This window comes from Cricetulus griseus, chromosome 3 (genome assembly GCF_003668045.3).
Source record: "Cricetulus griseus strain 17A/GY chromosome 3, alternate assembly CriGri-PICRH-1.0, whole genome shotgun sequence".
In the NCBI taxonomy this organism is placed as follows: domain Eukaryota; kingdom Metazoa; phylum Chordata; class Mammalia; order Rodentia; family Cricetidae; genus Cricetulus; species Cricetulus griseus.
The window spans coordinates 34,602,052-34,620,917 of NC_048596.1; the positions used below are offsets into that span (position 1 = coordinate 34,602,052).

Sequence of the window (18,866 nt, forward strand, 5' to 3'; positions counted from 1 at the left end):
GCCACTGCCATTCACTCCCTAGGGATCCGCAGAGTACCGGGGACCCAAGTCCCATCATAATACAATCATTAATTATTCTTCAGATGGGAAGGTGCCTGGTTTGAGGAAATGCTCCTTAAAATTTTTATGATTAAAAAAAAAAAAGCCTTCAGGTATTTAATCTCAGGGCAGCACAGCCAAAAACTCTGACATCACAAAGCCTTTTCCCTTCACCCCCCCCCCAACCATTATTTCATCTGATCAGCTATATACTCACAGCAAGCTGGGTGAGAGAGATATGAAATATTAACCAGCCATGAAGAAAACTGTATTTGCATGTACGTGCATGAGAAGATTGAAAAGGGGGAATGGAAACCAATGGAGGAGCTTTTCCCTGCAGTGACACACACAGCTTTAGACTCTTTGTTCTAAATTTCACAGCTCTGTTCCCATCCTCAGTGTGACCAGCTCCTCTGAGTCTAAGCGCGGAGGAGTGTGTACCCCAAGACAGTTTGGGAGCTGGAGACCAGGCATGCACACTCACGTTCTCATCCTGTTCCTCGTCACTGTCAAAATCGCTCACAACAGGTTTGGCTTTGCCTCGGTTTGGCCTTTTCTTGCCTTTCCCTGTGTCCCGGCCTTTCTCTTCTTTTTTATTGAGTTTGATTTTCACCTTCACAGATTTGGCTAGAGTAGAAACAAAAGAGACCACGGTGAGAGTTTAAAATCAGTAAAGCTATTATCCCACCCGCAGATAACAAGGTAGACTTCCCAAGAGCCTCACTGGCATGCCAGTCCACCCTGTCTAGTTATTCCCTGTTCCTAGTGCAAGCATGGTTCTCTTTGGAATATAAGTGATGTAGTCACTGGGAGAAAGACCTCAGAGCAGGGTTTGGAACCTTTCCCTGGTTCTTGATGGCTCAACGGGGTAGTGACCAAATTAAAAAAAAAAAAAACACATTAACTATTAACAAATCTTACAAAGGTTAAAAAAGGATGATTCCACTGTGTAAATTGCTCTATTTAGCTTAAAAATTCTAGTAGTTTGAGTAGCATTTTTAATGTAGAAAGAGAACAAAATGGAAATAAAAAATGTCAACATGCTTCCTTTACCTAGCTTTGTGGCTCTCTAGCGATTATCTCCAGAAAAAAAAAAAAAAGCATACTTAATAACCATAAATAAATTCTGTAGGCTATCATACCAAGAATCCAAGTAAGTATAGGTGTGTGTGTGCACACACACAGAGACACATTTGAAGTTTTATTTTGTTATTACATGGCTCTTCAGGCACACCCATTGTCCATGCCTTGCTCTTTCTTTACTTACACACAGGAGTTAGCAATATGTGTTAGCTCACACATATAGCTTAATTCTTTTCAACATCGGAAATATTCCCATGCATGATTTATTCTATGACTGATTTAACCAGTCCCCCAGTGATGGGCACTGCAACAAGCAAAGCCACTGTCAAGCCATGTTGGTAGCAGCCACACAGCACATTCTAAGGCTGCCAAATGCACTTTCAAGAAGACTTCAGCCAGATCGGAGGTTTACAGGCTACAGTGCTAAGGAGTGACAGGTGGCATGCACACCAGGGTTATGCCAACATCCAAAGGCAACGAGGGCAGAGTATTCTCAATGAACCTAGGCAGTCCTGAGCTCTGTGGCTGATGTGCTCAATTTCAACAGCGGAGAAAACTGGGCATGAGCGGGGCAAGTGTTCATGCCTTTAGTACCTGTGGAAATAGCCCGATAGGTGGAAGGGGCCAGATGCAGGGTCTTACCCTCTGACTCAGACTCCTCTTCATCATCTTCCTCCTCCTCTTCATTGCTTTCTTCCTCACTCTCCTCTTCTTTGGCGATTTTCTGCCGAGCACTCTTAAATACTGACTGTAGGACAATGGAGTCTTCATAGATCTAAACGGTCAAAGTGTCAACTGTTAACTATACCCCAAGGCCCGCAGACCCGCAATTGTTGTATGCACCTCCTTAGACAACACACACATACCACACACATGTACCCATGATGTTACTATTGCTTTCTCCCCCTATGTATACAGTGTGTTTGTTCCTATGTGGGTGGCCATGCATGTGGACGTCAGGAATCTTCCTCAGTCACTCTTTAGATTAGTCATGGAGGCAGGATATCTATCTGCTAGAATTACAGGCTAGCCCCTAAACCTACCCACATTCTGGAAATCTAAACTGGTCCTCATACTTAGGCGGCAAATGCTTTAAACATTGAGCACACGCTCCCCCTCTCCCTACCCCCCCCCACCCCGGCATAAAACAGAAAATCTAAATACAGGCACAAAGATACTCCAAGGAAGACCAAACACACTGAGCCAAACTCAAAAGAATGTGTTGGGACCTATGGGTGCAGAAGGCAGTATCTTTGACAACAAAATCAATATTTTAAATCACGCTTATTTAAGCGGTTCTCTTAAATACTGTGGCAAAGGAACCCTTTACAGGGTTGTTCCCTGTTGCCGAGCTTCATTGCAGCCAAAAGTCACCTAATACACTGTGCACCCTCCCCTGCTGAGAGGAAACACCACTGAAAGAAACAGGAAGTCTACCTAAACATAGTCCTTTCCCTCAAAAAATTAAGATAAAACCACCATCGCTTCTGGATATATATACCCAAAATAAGTAGAAACAGAGTCTTGAGGAAATAAATCTCCTCCACATGCCCATGTTCCGGAGAGGCACCGTAGCCAAGAATTCAGAGGGAACTCAAAGATCTGTAGACAGATCAGTGACTAAAGAAAACATGGCAGATGCAGTGACTAGGACTCAGCTTTTGGGAGGAAGTACCTCCTGTTACTTTCTACAACACAAAGGAACCCTAGGAAGCCAGTCACCAAAAGATGGACACCAAGCAATCCCACTCATGTCAAACTCACACAAAGTAGGTGGTTATAGGAACCGGGGTAGGGGAGAACTGCTAAAGGCTTAGGCCTTCGTCATTTCTAAGAGATGAAATACTACCAGAGACCTGTTAAGCACCCATGAGAGCAGCCTTACCACTACTGAACTCCACCCTTAAAAAACAGTTAAGGTGCCAGGGAGTGGTGGCGCAAGCCTTTAATCCCAGCACTCGGGAGGCAGAGGCAGGCAGATCTCTGTTAATTTGAGGCCAGCTTGGTCTCCAGATGGAGTTCCAGGACAGGCTCCAAAGCTACACAGAGAAACCCTGTCTCAAAAAAGAGAAAAAAAAAATGTTAAGGTGGTAAAGTTTATGTTGTCTTCTGACCACCATTCAAGGGCGATGAATAAATAAATGGGCCTTTGCCCTCTGGGATTAAATTCTTTTGCCATGGAGATGACCCACATCGTCAAGGAAGTGGCAGGTCAGCCTGAGGGAAATGGTGATGACAAGCAGGGAACAAGAAGGATAACACTGTGGAATGGGGGAAAAAAATCTGCCAGAGATCTGAGCTGACAAGTTAGGGTGAGGACAAGCTGGCTGCGGGGAGACAAGCATGCACAGGAGAAAGGTGAGAGGCCAAGGTGGAGAGATGGGTGGAGACATCACTGTCAATCCCCAGCTGTGAAAGTGGACTCTGCTAGACAACATGCTACATGCAGGATCTCTGTGTAACTTGACCTGTCCTGCTCCTTCTCTTTTACTGGATATGGGAGCATCAGGCCAGAAAGATAGATAGGGAAAAAAAAAATCAGTTCCCACCAAAGGTAAGTAGAATTGAGTTGTAATTAAAGTGGAAATGTCCTCCTCCTTATGCTCATAAATTCACTGTTATGTACAATGACTTCCTGACTGTGGAGAAGGGAATGTCAAGAATTTTTTTTAAAGTAACAATTAGAGGCACCCCCTATTCTGTTTTAAATCATTGTACTTTGAACTCTTCGTGTAAAGTTAAAGTTAGAAAAATGAAGCTGTCACTGCATACAGTCTCTGTAAGTACACAGATGGTACCCAGCCTTCTAGCATTACCTTCAATGGCTTTCTTGAACTCTTCCTCTAATGGGAAGATGAGCCTTGAAGGAAGTGTGAGAAGAAGCCCACCCAGATATCGCACAAAAAAACCTCCCTTTATTCACACTGACAGTAGAGAACAAGGCCTTTCGGTTTTCAGTGCTCTGCTGGGGTGGAGGCAATGGTTCCAAAAGTAGAAACGAAACGGAAATGCTCCACTTCCGAGAACCTCAGCATGGGTCAGGTTAGACACTTCTCAGACAACTTGACACATACCTGGGATCCCTCCAAGTTGAATGTCTGTGCATTGTGACAGAGAAGCATGACATCTTTCTCCAGGTCACCCAGGCTCCGGTACTTGTGATTACGAATTCTTTCCTGATGGGAATTTTGAACAAAACAGAAGAGAAATATGTAACTGTCCTTATTGTTGAAGAAGGCCCCGATGTCCCTTTGTCTTCACAGCACTCAGCCTTGCTGAGTGCGTGGGACTGCGAGACCCTCCCACCAGTGTTCCGAGGGCTGGGGAGGAAGGTGCACACAAGGGAGAGGCGGGTTCTCAACAACATGCAATGTATATAATCTGAGCTTTCGGTGATCAAATAACATGCATGGAAAGGATCAAGGTCAGCCCATCCCCACCTTTCCTGGGGCAAGCACTTGTGTAGGTCAGTGGTTAGCAACCAGGAGGCCACGACCCCAGCCCCAGCTAGCGTCACTCCCGAGCATCCATGCATCTCCTTTGTTTACTCGAAGAATAACAGTGAACACAGTATCTACCTTTATCTTTTTGAAATCCACTGGCTTCCTAATTAATTCATAGTATTCTGGTAACTCTTTCCTGGAAGGTAACTGAATGAAGACTTCACTGAGCTGTCGCCCTGAACTGCAGGATGGGGGAGACAAACAGAAACAAAGCAGATAAAGCACTCCTCAGGGAAAGGGTCGTTTCAGAGACTGTCAACAAAGCAAAGGAGGTCCCACGGATACAGGCATGGGGGCTCTGCACATGGAGGAAACGCCCACCACTGCATTGGAGGCTGATGCCCATTGGGAGGGCTTCAAATCACATGAACGCTCAGTTAGGTCCCCATTTCTGTCACAGGCACACGATGTGGCAAGGACTCTGTGGACTCCCCTGTCAGGAGGTAATCTCTTTTCATCATGACAGAAATATTTAAAATAACTTATTGAGCCCCAAGTCCCATTTTAAATGAATAACAGAGTTGGTTAAAAGAAAGCACACAGACATGACTCCCACGTTCCTTTGTCTTCAAACTCACTGTGTATTTAGAAAATATGTTAAAATATACAGAGCAATGCAAATGTGAAGCTGTTGTATGCTCTCTCCAGCCCTTCCTGTCTCATTCCTTTTACAGTGTTCTACAAGTCATGAGTCCCTTCTATTATCCCTTGCCCGAGGAGCCCCTTCACGTCCCCTAAATGCACTTATGTGTGTGGAGCAATTTGGCAATTCAGGCGAGAGAGAGAGAGAGAGAGAGAGAGAGAGAGAGAGAGAGAGAGAGAGAGAGAGACAATTGCTAATGCGTGCACGCTGCATGTTTATAGAGTCTGTGCTGTACCCTCCCCCCAAAGAATGGTGGGTTTATTGAAAGCAGGTTTAGGAGAGAAATGCTTTAGCGTTCTGTCACTCGGAAGAGCAGGCTGCAGAGCAACACGGTTTTCACATCACTTAAGGCTGGGAGCAGGCACAGTTAAAGCCACAAAGAAGGATAATTGAGGTTCAAGACCCCAGTGCCTGATTTGGCCTCTCTAAATCAATAACAGCTTATGATAGATGGTCTAGTCATTTTCCACAAAAAATCTCGCTGCCCTTTTGATGGCATCTCTGGTTCCTTTGTGACGCCAGAAACATCAAAAGATAATCATAAACCCCTGGCATGTAAATTTTGGAAGGTGACTGCACCAGTGTTCGGGAACGCTCAGAGGCAGTGGCAAGGCATGAGTGACAATATGCTGTTTTAATCCACAGTCCCAGTTGTATAATTAAAAAATAATCATAATGACAGTTATCATAAAAGAGGCATGCGCAGTAACTCAAGCGGTTGCCTAGCAACCAGTGGGGGAAAAGCTGAAGTGCAAAGGGGCCTGCATAAATTAACCGCCGATAGTCAAAGGATGGGCAAGTTTTTCGGCCATAGAGGGTCACTGTTTTGTTTTATTTTTAATGCATGGAGGGGCCTCATGAATACAACATTGGGGACAAACACAAGAGGTTTAAAAACAAGACTACTGAAGGCTAGGAAATTAGATTCTTGGATTACTGCGGTGAGAACCAAGGTGTTCTCTACCCTTCCATTCCCAGCAGGCTATAGCACAGTTTCTTATGTACAATCAATTCCAACATAGGTCCATATTTTCCTGCTATTTTGGAATGTATAAACTCATAACTCACATTTAACCTGTTTTAAAAAGAATATCTGAATGGCACCAAAAAAAGCCCCGCCCCACCCCACCCGATCCCCCCCACCCCACCCCATCTCTCTGTCTCTCTCTCTAATTCTGAGTGTTTTCTTTAAAATTAACATTCTTCAAAATCTGGCATCAGTCCACACACCAGACCTTCCTGTAGTCCTGGCTTTAATACCTGACCCTCAGTGACATCTTCAATGTCATTTTCTACATCTCCAACAGATGGTATCATTTTTCTATTGACAAATTACAAGCACATCTTTGCTCTGCACGCTGGTGATGGACAGACTCCTGATTTCACCTGTGCGCCTGGGAAGTAAGAATTAAACACCATGGACTAGACCCCAGAATACACTATAACTCTGAGAGCACAAAGCCACAAAGGTCACCTGTGCCTGCCTCCTCTGTCCTGTCAAACCTGCAGGCCCTAGGTCCACTAGGGAGACAAGTCCAGAGTCAGCCATGCTCATAAGAGAACTGAATGTCTCCAGAGTTGGTGTCGGAACTATAAAATGAGAATAAATTTATCTTTTTTTTTTTTTTTACTTAAAAAGTAAAGCCCCTTTGGAGTAGACTCCCCTTCCTGCTTTTTCTGTCCCCCTGCCCCAAAGAGAGAATGAAGCACAAGGATGAAGGGGAAGCCATCCAAGGAAGTTGTCTTCCAGCCACCGAGAGGCTTCTACCTTCCTATACACACCTTTGTCTGGTGACCAAGCCCTCCAGGGTGTGGCCAAATGCCCCAGTTGTTTTACTAACAGCTTCTCTGTCCAGCAGAACAGTCTCTTTCTCTTTGGGAAAATCCCTGTGTGTGTGTGTGTGTGTGTGTGTGTGTGTGTGTGTGAGAGAGAGAGAGAGAGAGAGAGAGAGAGAGAGAGAGAGAGAGAGAGAGAGAGAGGAGAGAGAGAGAGAGAGAGAGAGAGAGAGAGAGAGAGAGAGAGAGAGAGAGAGAGAGAAGAGAGAGAGAGAGAGAAGAGAGAGAGAGAGAGAGAGACTGGTTTCTTGTATCTGGTGCTAGAGGCGGTGAGATAGAATCCACTCCAAAGCCCGAGGACACCCAAACCCATGGCAGTCCTTCTGCCTAGGATTACAGGTATTGCTAGTTCTGGTTGAAATCCATCCCCCTTCAAACAGTTTATAACCCTCCCACAATCAAGACCCATTCTCCATGAAAGTGGAGTCCTGTCACCTGAATATTACTTGTGTTTAACTTTCCGAACCACCCTTCTCAGAATCCTCTCTCCTTCCCACAGGATTCCAGCATGCTCTATTGTTCAATCTTGCCCTGTCTTCCCTTCCAGGGCAATGGCTTGGTGGCAGCCCAGGAACGTGAGATCTAGGCTTGGGCAGCTGGGGTTTTCATGTGACCTGGAGAATGTTTAACACTTGAAGACCTATAAAATGCACTGGGATAACAGAACAGTTTTGGAAGGACTGCAACAGTTAACGGACCCCTACCCCCCAAAAAAAGTATAGGTTTAAACAAACAAAAAATAAAGTCACCTGAAAAATGAACTAATTATAGAATGGTTTGGAGAAGGTGGCCTGTTTCTGTTGAAGCCTTTATCCTACCCTAGGTAGTTTTCATTATGTTAATTTATGCAAATTAATGCCTAAGTATACATTATTGAGTACACTACTTCCTGTGGCAAAAGTGACACTCCTTCCCTGAGTCCACAGACAGCTTTTTGCACCCATTCTGCACATCGATCTACCTCACACTAAGATGTATGACTCAACAAGGATACAGGGCTGGAGCTGGAAGAGAAAGATCCCCCTGAACTCGGGGCTTACAGGAGCTGGTGGCAAGCACTTTACTGTCTACCCAGGTAAATGGACACGGGGATATGCTGGCTATGTCATATGTATGGACAGAAGCACCGTGCTCCACCCAGAAACGGGACTTGGAAACCCTGCATGCAAGGTGCACATGGGCACATTGCTGAGATTTAGTTTGTTATGTGTCATCGGGAAATTTACCTGTTAGGTACCACAGGACATATGCTTTAGACCAACTTGCTTAGAAATACCTTCCTTTTAAAAGAATGGCTGGCTGTCATGTCTTCCAATGATTCCTTTGAAGTCCAAAGCATTAAGTCTGACACTGGATAAAGCTGGGCATTTTCCCCTGTTTTTATGACCCTCCTCCACCCCTTTTCTTGAGACAGCCTCATATGTAGACAAAACTGGCCCAGTTTATTATGGAGCTGAGGTTAACCTTGAACTTCTGATCCTCTGAAGAGCAAGGATTAAACCTATATCTGGTTGGTTCTCGGGGTGCTGGGGATCAAATCTGGGGCTATGAGCATGCAAGGCAAATACCCTACCAGCTGAGCTACATCCCTAGCCTGTATTTCCATCTGACAAAGCTGATCAGTTGACTTAAATAGTAGTGGAAAAGAGAGAACCACCTGAAGCCAAAATAAGTCTTGTTTACTTTAAGCAACAAAAGAAAAACTATGGCTTACTTCATAAGAAAAATGAAGTCCTGTTGGCATTGGTGGCGCACGCCTTTAATCCCAGCACTCAGGAGGCAGAGGCAGGCGGATCTCTGTGAGTTTGAGGCCAGCCTGGTCTCCAGAGAGAGTGCCAGGATAGGCTCCAAAGCTACACAGAAAAATCCTGTCTCAAAAAACAACAACAACAACAACAACAACAAAAAAAACAAAAAAAGAAAGAAAAGAAAAGAAAGAAAGAAAGAAAGAAAGAAAGAAAGAAAGAAAGAAGAAAAATGAAGTTATGATTTAGGACACCCACTTGGGGTTGGAGGGATGGCATAGGGAAATTATTGCAGTTCTGAGGGTATCCTACATAGGAAGTAATTTGGGAAGAAAGCCTAGAAACTAGAATGACAGACCTATCATGGCAGGAGGTGAGAAATGTTGCTTTCTCCCCAGCTTCCTGGGGGAGCTTCATATACACTACTGATAAACTTCTCAAGATCACAGCTGTTCCCGGATTGAAGGGACCCCAGAATTTGGGCCAGGTATTAATCAGGAGCCATGAGCATACCACAGTCACTAGTGAGCTCTCTTGTCTGGGCCTCTTACTGAGCCGTGACTGGTGCCATACAATCAGTATGAGATGTTCTTTTGTTTCTAGTAGCTGGGTAGGGAGCTGTTAAAACTACCCTACATATCAAGGGAGAATACAGATATCTATACCACCTTCCTCACAAATGAGGCTGCTGTGTGAGGAAGCCAGGCCCTTGCTCAGCATCACCACCTGACTTCATCCAGTCCAGGAACAGTGGCACTCTGATGCTGTTCTAGTTATTATTGCCTCCATGGGGCCAAGATGGCTCGGCAGTACCCACACATACCACCAAGCCAAATGATGTTAGTTCCACATCCAGATCCAAATAGTAGAAGGAGAGAGCCAATTCCCATAAGTTGTCCTGTGACTTCCACATTCGTGCCACAGCATGTACACACAAAATATATGTAAATGAACATGAACATAGGTAAATGTAAAACAGATTAAGATGTTCAAGATGGTCATGGTAGGATAACTTAAAATAATTTAAGTCAAACAGCCCAGGATGTTTAATCATCACCGAAAGGTCAGTGATGGGATGCTAAGGAATCTAAGGCTGTGTGGTTTAAAAGAACCAGGGAAGGGTTTTGGTTATGGAATTAAAAACAAAACAAAACAAAAAAACACCCAGAGGCTATAAACTTCTCAGTGTAGTCTGTCCTATAAGTTTTGAAATAAGCCTAGAAGAAAGAGCTCGGAGAAGATATGGGACAATTTTGCACTCAGAGAAACATATTCTGCAACAGGATTTATAATCCAATGCAACTCTGAAGCAGGACACCCACAAAGTGGGTCTCAATGCTTTGCTGGCGCTACCTTGTCCAAAAGTGTGCTGGAGATCAAGAATCACATTTTATTTTCCCTAACAAAGTGACACTGTCACATGGGCAGCTTTGATTTCTATGAAATGAACAGCATACTGACTCCTTTAAATTTGACCAATAAAAAATATGAATAAACAGAATAATTACATGACAACTTTACCTGAGATACTGCAACCATAAGAATGGATTGCACTTAAGTATCTACCACTACCAAGGACACTTGGAAAAGGACATACAGTTGCAAATATTTTCTTTATTTTATATTTTTGATGGCCTTCAACTCTCAATCCTCCTGCATCAGCCTCCTGGGTACCAGAATTACAGGCATGGACCACCATGTCCAGCTTTTGTATTTTCTTGACAGGCATCTTGAGACATTTCTACTAGATTTACCACCTATCACTTGACTTTTAGAAATACTGACAGAGGCCATCTAGTTCCCTACACATTTTTTTCTCACTTGACATTTCATAATAACAAGAAAAGGTATGAATTCTCACCTCCCTCTGTCTGGCCTGACAGCTAAGTGGCCTGCCACCTCCCTGGCCTGTCATATCCCTAGCCTGCCAGTTCCTGTTGCTTTCACCATTTCCTCCTGGAAATCTGAGATGCCATCCTTTCAAAATACAAGGATGACTGACTCTCTGCCTTCTCAGTATTCTGCCCTTTGATCCTGTATAATGTCTTTACTTTTGTATGGTAAACATGCTTTAAAACTTTTGGTTGATTTGTGACACAAACCTTCTAGAAACAAACAAAATCTAATGTTTGTCTACCTGAGAAGCCCAAGGCTCAGATACTACTTGGTTTAAATGGGTGGATAGTAGCACGAGTCTGAGGGCCATTTTGGTAAACTCTGGAATGAGACACATCCGTCCAATGAACACATTCATGTACATAAAATCCATTCAATATCTGCTATCTTCAATATCAATCCATTTTCTAATGAAAATGTTCACGGAATTGAGTTTGAAGACAGTGTCATTTCTGTAAAAGGACACATTGTGCTATTTCCAATGGGGGTTCCTTCCTCTTCCTGAGGGGTCATTCATGTCGGTGTTGGCCTGGAGCCTTCTAGGAAGAAAAGGCCGGTAGGGCCAGAGTAATGATGGAAGCTGGGGGGGGCCTCTGTCTTCAATTTGCTTTCTGTTGCTGTGCTAGAACACCATGGCCAAAAGCAAGTTGGGAAGCAAAGGGTTTATTTCATCTTACACACACCTCTCAGGTTGCATTTCATCACTGAGGGCAGTTACTGAAACAGAGGTCATGGGGAAATACTTCTTACTAGCTTATTCAGCCTGATCCCCCCATCTCTCCCTGTTTTTTTTTTTTTTTTTTTTTTTTTTTTATTGAGACAGGGTTTCTCTGTGTCCTGGCTGTCCTAGAACTCACTCTATAGTCCAGGCTGGCCTCAAACTCAGAGATCTGCCTGTCTCTGGCTCCTGAGAGCTGGGATTAGAGGAGTATGCCACCATTGTCCAGATAATCCTGCTTTCTTATACACTCCAGGACTACCTGCCCAGGGGTGGCACAAGCCCCAGCAAGCTGGACACTCCCATGTTAATCATCAATCAAGAAAATGTCTCACAGGCTTACCTATATGCCAATTTTGTTTTGTTTTGTTGAGACTGGATTTCTCTGTGTAGTTTTGCAGCCTCTCCTGGCACTTGATCTGTAGACCAGGCTGGCCTCGAACTCACAGAGATCCGCCTCCGTGTCCCAATCAAAGGCATGTGCTACCACAGCCCGCTTGAAAGCCTATTTTATGGAGGCATTTTCTCAATCAAGGTACCCTCTTTTCAGACGACCCTAGCTTGTACCATGTTTACAAATAACAAAACAAAGCACAACCAGGAAACTTCTATACCTCCATAGAAAGCAAATAGAGCAAATGAGCTGTCTTCTGTATGTGGGTATAACTAGGTGAGCACTGTTAGGTATCACATCACCAGGAGTCACAGCAGCGTGCGCCAGCAACACTTGCGTCAGCGGTATTTGTGATGAGGGTGAAGAGAGACACCAGAACCCACATTTATCTGCACACCTTCTAAATGAAGTATCAGAGCTCTAACTCAGTATTGCTCAGAGTGTGCTGGAGCACACCAACTTATAGGGCCATTAACAGTGATTCCTAGAAGGAGAGTTCACTGAACACATGAGTCTGGGAAACACTGGGCTAAAGAGAATTAGACTGTTGACTTCACAGGTCACAGCGATACCTCCCACCCCAGTTCTGTAGCTGGACTGGGTATCTCTAAGAGAGCTGGGAGATGAGAGTTGGAAGTCCTGCTCTAGGAGACATTTTCACAGACTAAACATCAAGCTATGACCTCACTAGCCAGTCCCTGAGACAACTGGCAGCACTGTGTGGGGGCCAAAGGAGCTGGCAGGGAATGAGGAACTTCTCAGCACCTAGAACTTGAATTTTGCCTAAATGCATCCACCTAGTCATGGTGCTATTTCATGGTAATTCTTCTGGAATCTGACTGGAGCCTCTAAAAGCAAGGATGTCTGGGCACGGCAGCCATTCTAGCAGCCTTCCTCCTCCTCCATTTAAAGAAATGCAGAACGCCTAATGCCAAGGCTGCTAAAAATAGGTTTTGTCTAAAAGAATTTGTTGGCTGGTTCTGAAAGAGCAGTCAATACTAATGTTATAATCATGACATTAAGGGCTGTTAACAGCCATGGAGAGGACTTAAGTGTCCTGTTGTGGAGTCTGTGGGTCTGGGTTGCTACACACACACACACACACACACACACACACACACGTATGCAGAAGTGTGTATACATACTGCCACATGTATACCCCACTTTCCTTTCACCTACATTCCTAGAATCTTCATTCACCATGCAGGAAGCAGAACCAAGCGCTCCGAGGATCCCACCTCAGAGCACGTCTGCTGAAGTCTATCAGGCATTCTGAGAGTGTATTCTGCCATCGTCCTCCCCAGTACCACGCCTTATCAGAATGGTGTTCCCCCTTCACCTAGCAACACCCCTGTAACTCATTCTAACTTGACACCCCCTCCAACATGCCTCATTCACTCCACATCTCAGCATGATATCAGACTGCTGGCCCTAGCCCAGCATGAACATGCAACGTGGCCTATGATCCTCTCTTGACTCTCCTTTGTGTTACAGCATAGCCAGGTCCCTCTGTGGACAGCACCCATCCCTCCACCCACAGCACACACTGACCACTGCACCCTCTTTAGCAGGAGCCCAGCTGGCCCCATCTGGGTCCTCAACATGGGACACCCGACAATCAACTGCAATGATACAGACGCTGCCTTGGAGCTCTTCAGGACCACACTCAAGTCCTTCACTTTGGAGTTCACACATAGCCTTCCGGGTCTGTTCTGCTGCTTCCTACAGGGAAGTCTAGCTGCACAGGGACACATGGTCTCTAGAAGCAGTCTGCTTACCCACACCTCCTTCCCACAGCTGCTCATGCCCACACTACTGAGTACTTTGGTTTGTACACTGTAACCCCTCAGGCTCATTCCAACCCAATCCCAGTGCCACACACAAGCCAAGTGGAGGTATTCCTAGTCTCACTGTCCCTCCCCTCGTCACACTAGGAGTCTGTACGACTTGTTGGCATACCTGCTTCTAACAGTGCTGTAAGGCAATCTAGTTTACTCCCCCCCACACTTGCCCATTTTCAATACTTACACAAAGACTAACACGGAAAACCTTGGGCTTTTGAACGGAAAGGATTTTTGAGCAACTGCTCTAAAGAAGGGTTAGTTTATCACAGCACAACTCCAAATGCCACACAATTAGCTCAGGCTTAGGGGACAAGGACGCACAGGGGACAGTATGGGAGGACACCAACTCCAAAGATTCCCCCAACGGAAGCAAGCCAGCCAAGCCTCTTCTAACCTCTGGAAACGGCCATTTCAATGTGTAGTTACTGAAAATAGATTTATCTAGGTTCCCACTGCATAAGGTTATATTCTCTACCCTCAGAAAGCCCAGGCATGACATCAGGGGTTTGCAGTAGCCTTTAAAGTCATTAATCCACTTTTTCATGGTCATGTGACTGCTTTGATGAAGGAGAGGGGTAGGAGCAAAGGGAAAAGGAACTCAGACAGTTAACCCCCACTTTGCCCTTTCTAGGTACACTCAAGTAACCTTATTATGAAAACAGCCCACTCTTAGGGACACAGTGTGGGTTCAAGGCCTCCTGAGTCCTTCTTTTCTCCTGATGCTAGAAACAGAGCATAACTGGCGGTGCTCGCCAGGCACTGTGGCATGTGTGCTTTCTAGGATTGGACACTGCTTGCTGAGAACCAACAATTTGGCCCCAGGTTCGTCTCTACAGACACGTGTTTAAGTCCTTATTTTAAAAGGCCACAGATCAGGATCTGTTCATTCTGAAATACAGCAAAAGCACTACAGCAATAATCTGAACAAGTCAGCTTGACTGGAAGGAAGGAACATATCACACTAAATGTACTGATAACTCTTAACTGTGCATCACACCCATCCATCTCCCATCAACCAGCACCATCATACGCTAGCGTCTTTAGGGAAAGAGCACTTCCTATTTCCAGCCAGCTGAAGCAGAGGCACATGAAGTTAGAGAGACTGGCCGAGGAAGCTTAGGACTCACCATGAGGGGAGGCTCAAAGGTCACACTCTGAAATCCAGCCCAGCACACACTCAGGAGTAAATGCAAGAAGCACCTGCCCCTCCAACCCCCATGCCCACTGCAATCAAGTCCAGGATGCAGAGCGGTATGAACATGCACTCAACTTCATGCCACACACATCAGGTCTCCTCGAGTGCTTGGAGTGCTTGGCGTTAAGCTGCCACACCTAGGCAGCACAGAGTTACATGGTGCATCGGACACACACCAGGATGAGGGGCCGAAGGGGGGCAGAGGAGGCAGAGACCTACCTCTGAGGTGCTGCAGGCTGGGCAGGCTTCCAGATGATTCCTGCCACCTTTGTAAGACATGCATGTGCAGGTGGGCTCTTGCAGGGTGAGCACACCGCACTGCAACCTCAAAAGCATGGCAGGTGTTTAAGAGTATGTGTGCCTGCATCCTAGATCAATTTGTTTCCAAAGACCAAGTCTACGCATCCACTTGCTTTGTGTACCAAAGGATACCTGTGTTTAGAGACATGGGGATACAAGGCAGGTCCTGACCTGTTTCCTTCTATTTCCAACTGAGAATTACAGGGCACCTTCTCCACGTTACACCTGTGGCAGAGTAAAAAGAACACTAGAGTCAGAAGACCTGGGTCCTCCTCCCAGCCCAGCTCCTTCCTCTCGGGCTGGGCGACCTGGAGCAATTGATTTCACTGGGAGTCAGCCTGGTTGAGTAGACCACACAAGGTATCATGCTCCAATGACACACATTTCTCCAATGTGATGGGGGTTGGAGCATAGCTTCCTAACATTTTAGGGCCCTTTCTGCGTCTCCCTGCTCCCCTGTTCCATTTCCATCCACACACGGTGTCCCGTTCGTAGTTCCAAAAGCAGTGGAGAATGAGAAGCCATGCTCCGGGTGTGTTAGTCTTGTTTGGCCTCACATTTGTACAATAGGGATCATACTTACCAAGACAGCGCCTGACTATGAACTGGATAAGGTGGTTTTGGTCACAGCACCCACCACATGAATGGATTCCACGCAGCAGCCTGTATTCTGGTCACAACCTAGGCGCTTGTTTCCCGATCTCTTGTTTTCAACAGATCACTGAACAAGTGCTCTTGACAGCCAATGAAGTTGGGCCACTATCTGAGGGTTATCTGAGAATTTTGGACACTGACACATAGGCGACCTTCTGTGTGGTGGCGAAGGAGGAAGGGTAAACAGGTGGGTAACACCGGGGGAAGCCCTCCATCCCATCAGATTAGTCTCTAGATCAAACCAGCCGCCTCCTGTGGCAAACCCACGCTATCCCACTGCAGCATGGACACTGACTGCTTGCTTCACCCAGAGTAGGAGGTAACTGGACAGGGTCAGCATATACCACACAGTGGGGTATGAAAGTGCATGCAGAACTCCAAATACACATCATTAACTAGAATGACTAAAGTCCAAGTGAGAACAGAAAGGGCCACGCTAGAAAACAAAACAGAAAGGTTGCTAGGTTCAGAACATGGAAACCTACTTTCCCAAGGCCAGAAGTCTGGAAGCTCTTAGAGAACAGGAAGATGTGATTAGCTATATGCCTCAGGAAGAAGGCAAGACAGTAAGACACAAGAGGCTGACCTCCCACACAAAAGGCAGCTGTTCCAGACCAGGGGGTTCAGGGGCTCATGGAGACAGTGTGTGAAGAGGCAGGAGGACGCTTGCCTTGGAGACACTGTGTTTGGGAGAGAACTTTGTATCTGAGTGTTAGAACTGAGGTATGGAAGGGGAGACTTCTATTGTTTCATATTTGGGGCTTAGGGCTGATGATGTTGACACAGTGTAGGTAGTGATTAAACAAAGACAATTGTGATTGGGTTTAGAACATGCCATATCCTTTCAAAAGTGTTATGATGATGTAAAGAAATACTGCCTGGTGTTTCCTTTGTTTGTTTTCAGAAAATTGTCATTGTGATTACTGTTTTCCTCAAAAAAAAAAAAAAAAGAAAGAAAGAAAAAAAACCAAACCTCAGCGCACTCTGGTATAGTGGGACTCTCCTGACCCTGCCTTCTCTACTTTGCATCAGCAGCAAACACGGTCTTCCCTGCATGGGAAGGAGGCCAGAGAGGGACCTGGAATGAGGACCCTGTGGCTAGACTGAGCAGTCCATCCCTGGAACTGAAAACAGCCCAAGGAACATTTCCAGGATGGGTAGATGATTTCCCCGATGCCAAAAGCACTAAATTCAGATCAAGTGGAGCCTTGTACCATCAATCAATTTATCACTAAGGGCTTATTAAAACTGGAACGGTGAGGGGAACGCATGTCCGGGGAGGTAGGAGATACATAGCTGCCATTTCCTGCCTTGCCTCCTGAACTGTATGGTAGCACCATAGCCTCGGATCAGACTAGCCAAGCAGAACCTCCCACCTTTACCACTGCTTCATGCCACCTTCTGAGTTGGACTTGAGGTCCACACCCTATGCAGATGTCAGGTCTCATGGAATGTACCTTCAAGACATTCATCTTCAAATCACATATACAGTGAACAAGAAAGGCTTTTTTAAAAAGAATCAATGTATAAATGCACATTCTGCTTCTAGATTCTTAGAATTTTTTGGGGGGAGGGGTTTGCCCTTTAGTCACCATTATTGTTAGTTTTGTTTGTTTGAGAAAGGGTCTCATTATGTTGCCCAGCCTGGTCTCAAAGTGGATATCCTTGTGCCTCAGCCTCGCAGTTCTGGTTAACATGTGTGCACACCATACACCGTTGTTTCCAAATTCTTCAGGGATGAGAACACCGATTTGAAAAGCAAGGTGTAGTAAAAACAGCAAAAGCTTCTGATAGGAGAGTTGATTTTTTTTTTTCAAAGAACATATCAAGGTGCTTCAAAAGAGTTCAAGTGACCAGCTGCAAACTAATTACATCCTGAAAGAGTGTAGAATGCTTCTGCTAACAATACATAGGAAATCACAGACAGTGGGAATGGAGGCAGAGGTTGGAGAGCAGCAAATATCCCTGTTTTGAAATGAGAAATGAAACCCGAGACTGTAAGGCTTCACGTTGACCCTTGTTGAGAACCTACACTGAATTACTCAGAGGCCAGGGGGCTATTTAGCAAAGATAAATAACATCACTAAGTACTAGCAGGGGGTGTCTTTGAAAAAGCCATGGCAGGCAGGCTAACCTCATTTCACTTTTTCAGCAGGGTTTCTAGGTTGATAGATGGGAAAGGCTACCAACATGGTGTATTCGGTTTTAGTCTTTCTTGATAACCTTGAGAAGGGACAGATGAATGTGGGTGACATGAAAGCTCAGCCACATGAGTTCAACGGCACTTGACCAGCTTCAAAGATTACTGGTCAATATATTCACATCAACCTGCACTGCTGGCAAGGGCATGTCACAGAGCCCTGTCCTGGTTCCTTTACAAACATTTCAGCAATAGTTTATGTCATATCTATTTAAAAAACAACAACAACAACAACAACAACCCAACAAATAAAAATCCTCAGGAAGACAAGAAAATACTTGTTCAAAAAATTTAAAAAAGTAACATTAATGATGAGAACAAACACTTCAAGATGGAGATGCACTCAGTATATTATGGTTGGACTGTAACCCTTACTTAGCTCAAGGCTAACCTTAGCAGTTTTAGAGAAAAGACATGTATGGTGTGAGTGTCACCTGTCCCATATCAACTGGCTCTGTGATAAGAATGCTGAAAAAAAAAAAAAAATGTCACTCTGGAGTCACGTGTACAGAACGCTGGTGTCCAGAATAAGCAAGCAAGCTACCCCATCCTCTCAGAGCACAGCGGGAACTCTTGGGTGCATGTTTCAAACGTGTCTAAGGAGGGGTCTAAGTGTCACTCAGGAAATAAATGGGGGGTGTTTCTACCTGAAGGATGCAGACCTGGGGGGGGGGTAGGCCAGTTTATAACCACTCTAAAAGAACATCTCTTGAAAGGAGACCGGGTTCATCTCTGAAGACTTTGTAGAATAAATAACCAAAACTCAGTGGACAGGATTTTAACATGGGCAAGGAGCACCGTATTTAAGGCAGTTCT

At 45.2% G+C, this 18,866-nt stretch overlaps 1 protein-coding gene across 8 annotated transcripts in view; it reads right to left on the bottom strand.

Annotated features, from left to right (window-relative positions):
• LOC100770307 (probable global transcription activator SNF2L2) overlaps positions 1-18,866 on the bottom strand; it is a 171,661-nt gene that overhangs the window by 1,549 nt on the left and 151,246 nt on the right. For 2 of the 8 annotated variants that reach the window (XM_027406472.2, XM_027406473.2), the window contains 5 exons: positions 15,329-15,421; positions 4,701-4,806; positions 4,197-4,298; positions 1,717-1,897; positions 524-666 (listed from right to left, as the gene is read on the bottom strand). In XM_027406472.2, coding sequence (XP_027262273.1) covers positions 524-666; positions 1,717-1,897; positions 4,197-4,298; positions 4,701-4,806; positions 15,329-15,421 — 625 coding nt within the window. The remainder of the gene's footprint in view (positions 1-523; positions 667-1,716; positions 1,898-4,196; positions 4,299-4,700; positions 4,807-15,328; positions 15,422-18,866) is intronic. The other 6 variants (XM_027406479.2, XM_027406480.2, XM_027406477.2 and 3 more) reach the window with 5 other exon arrangements.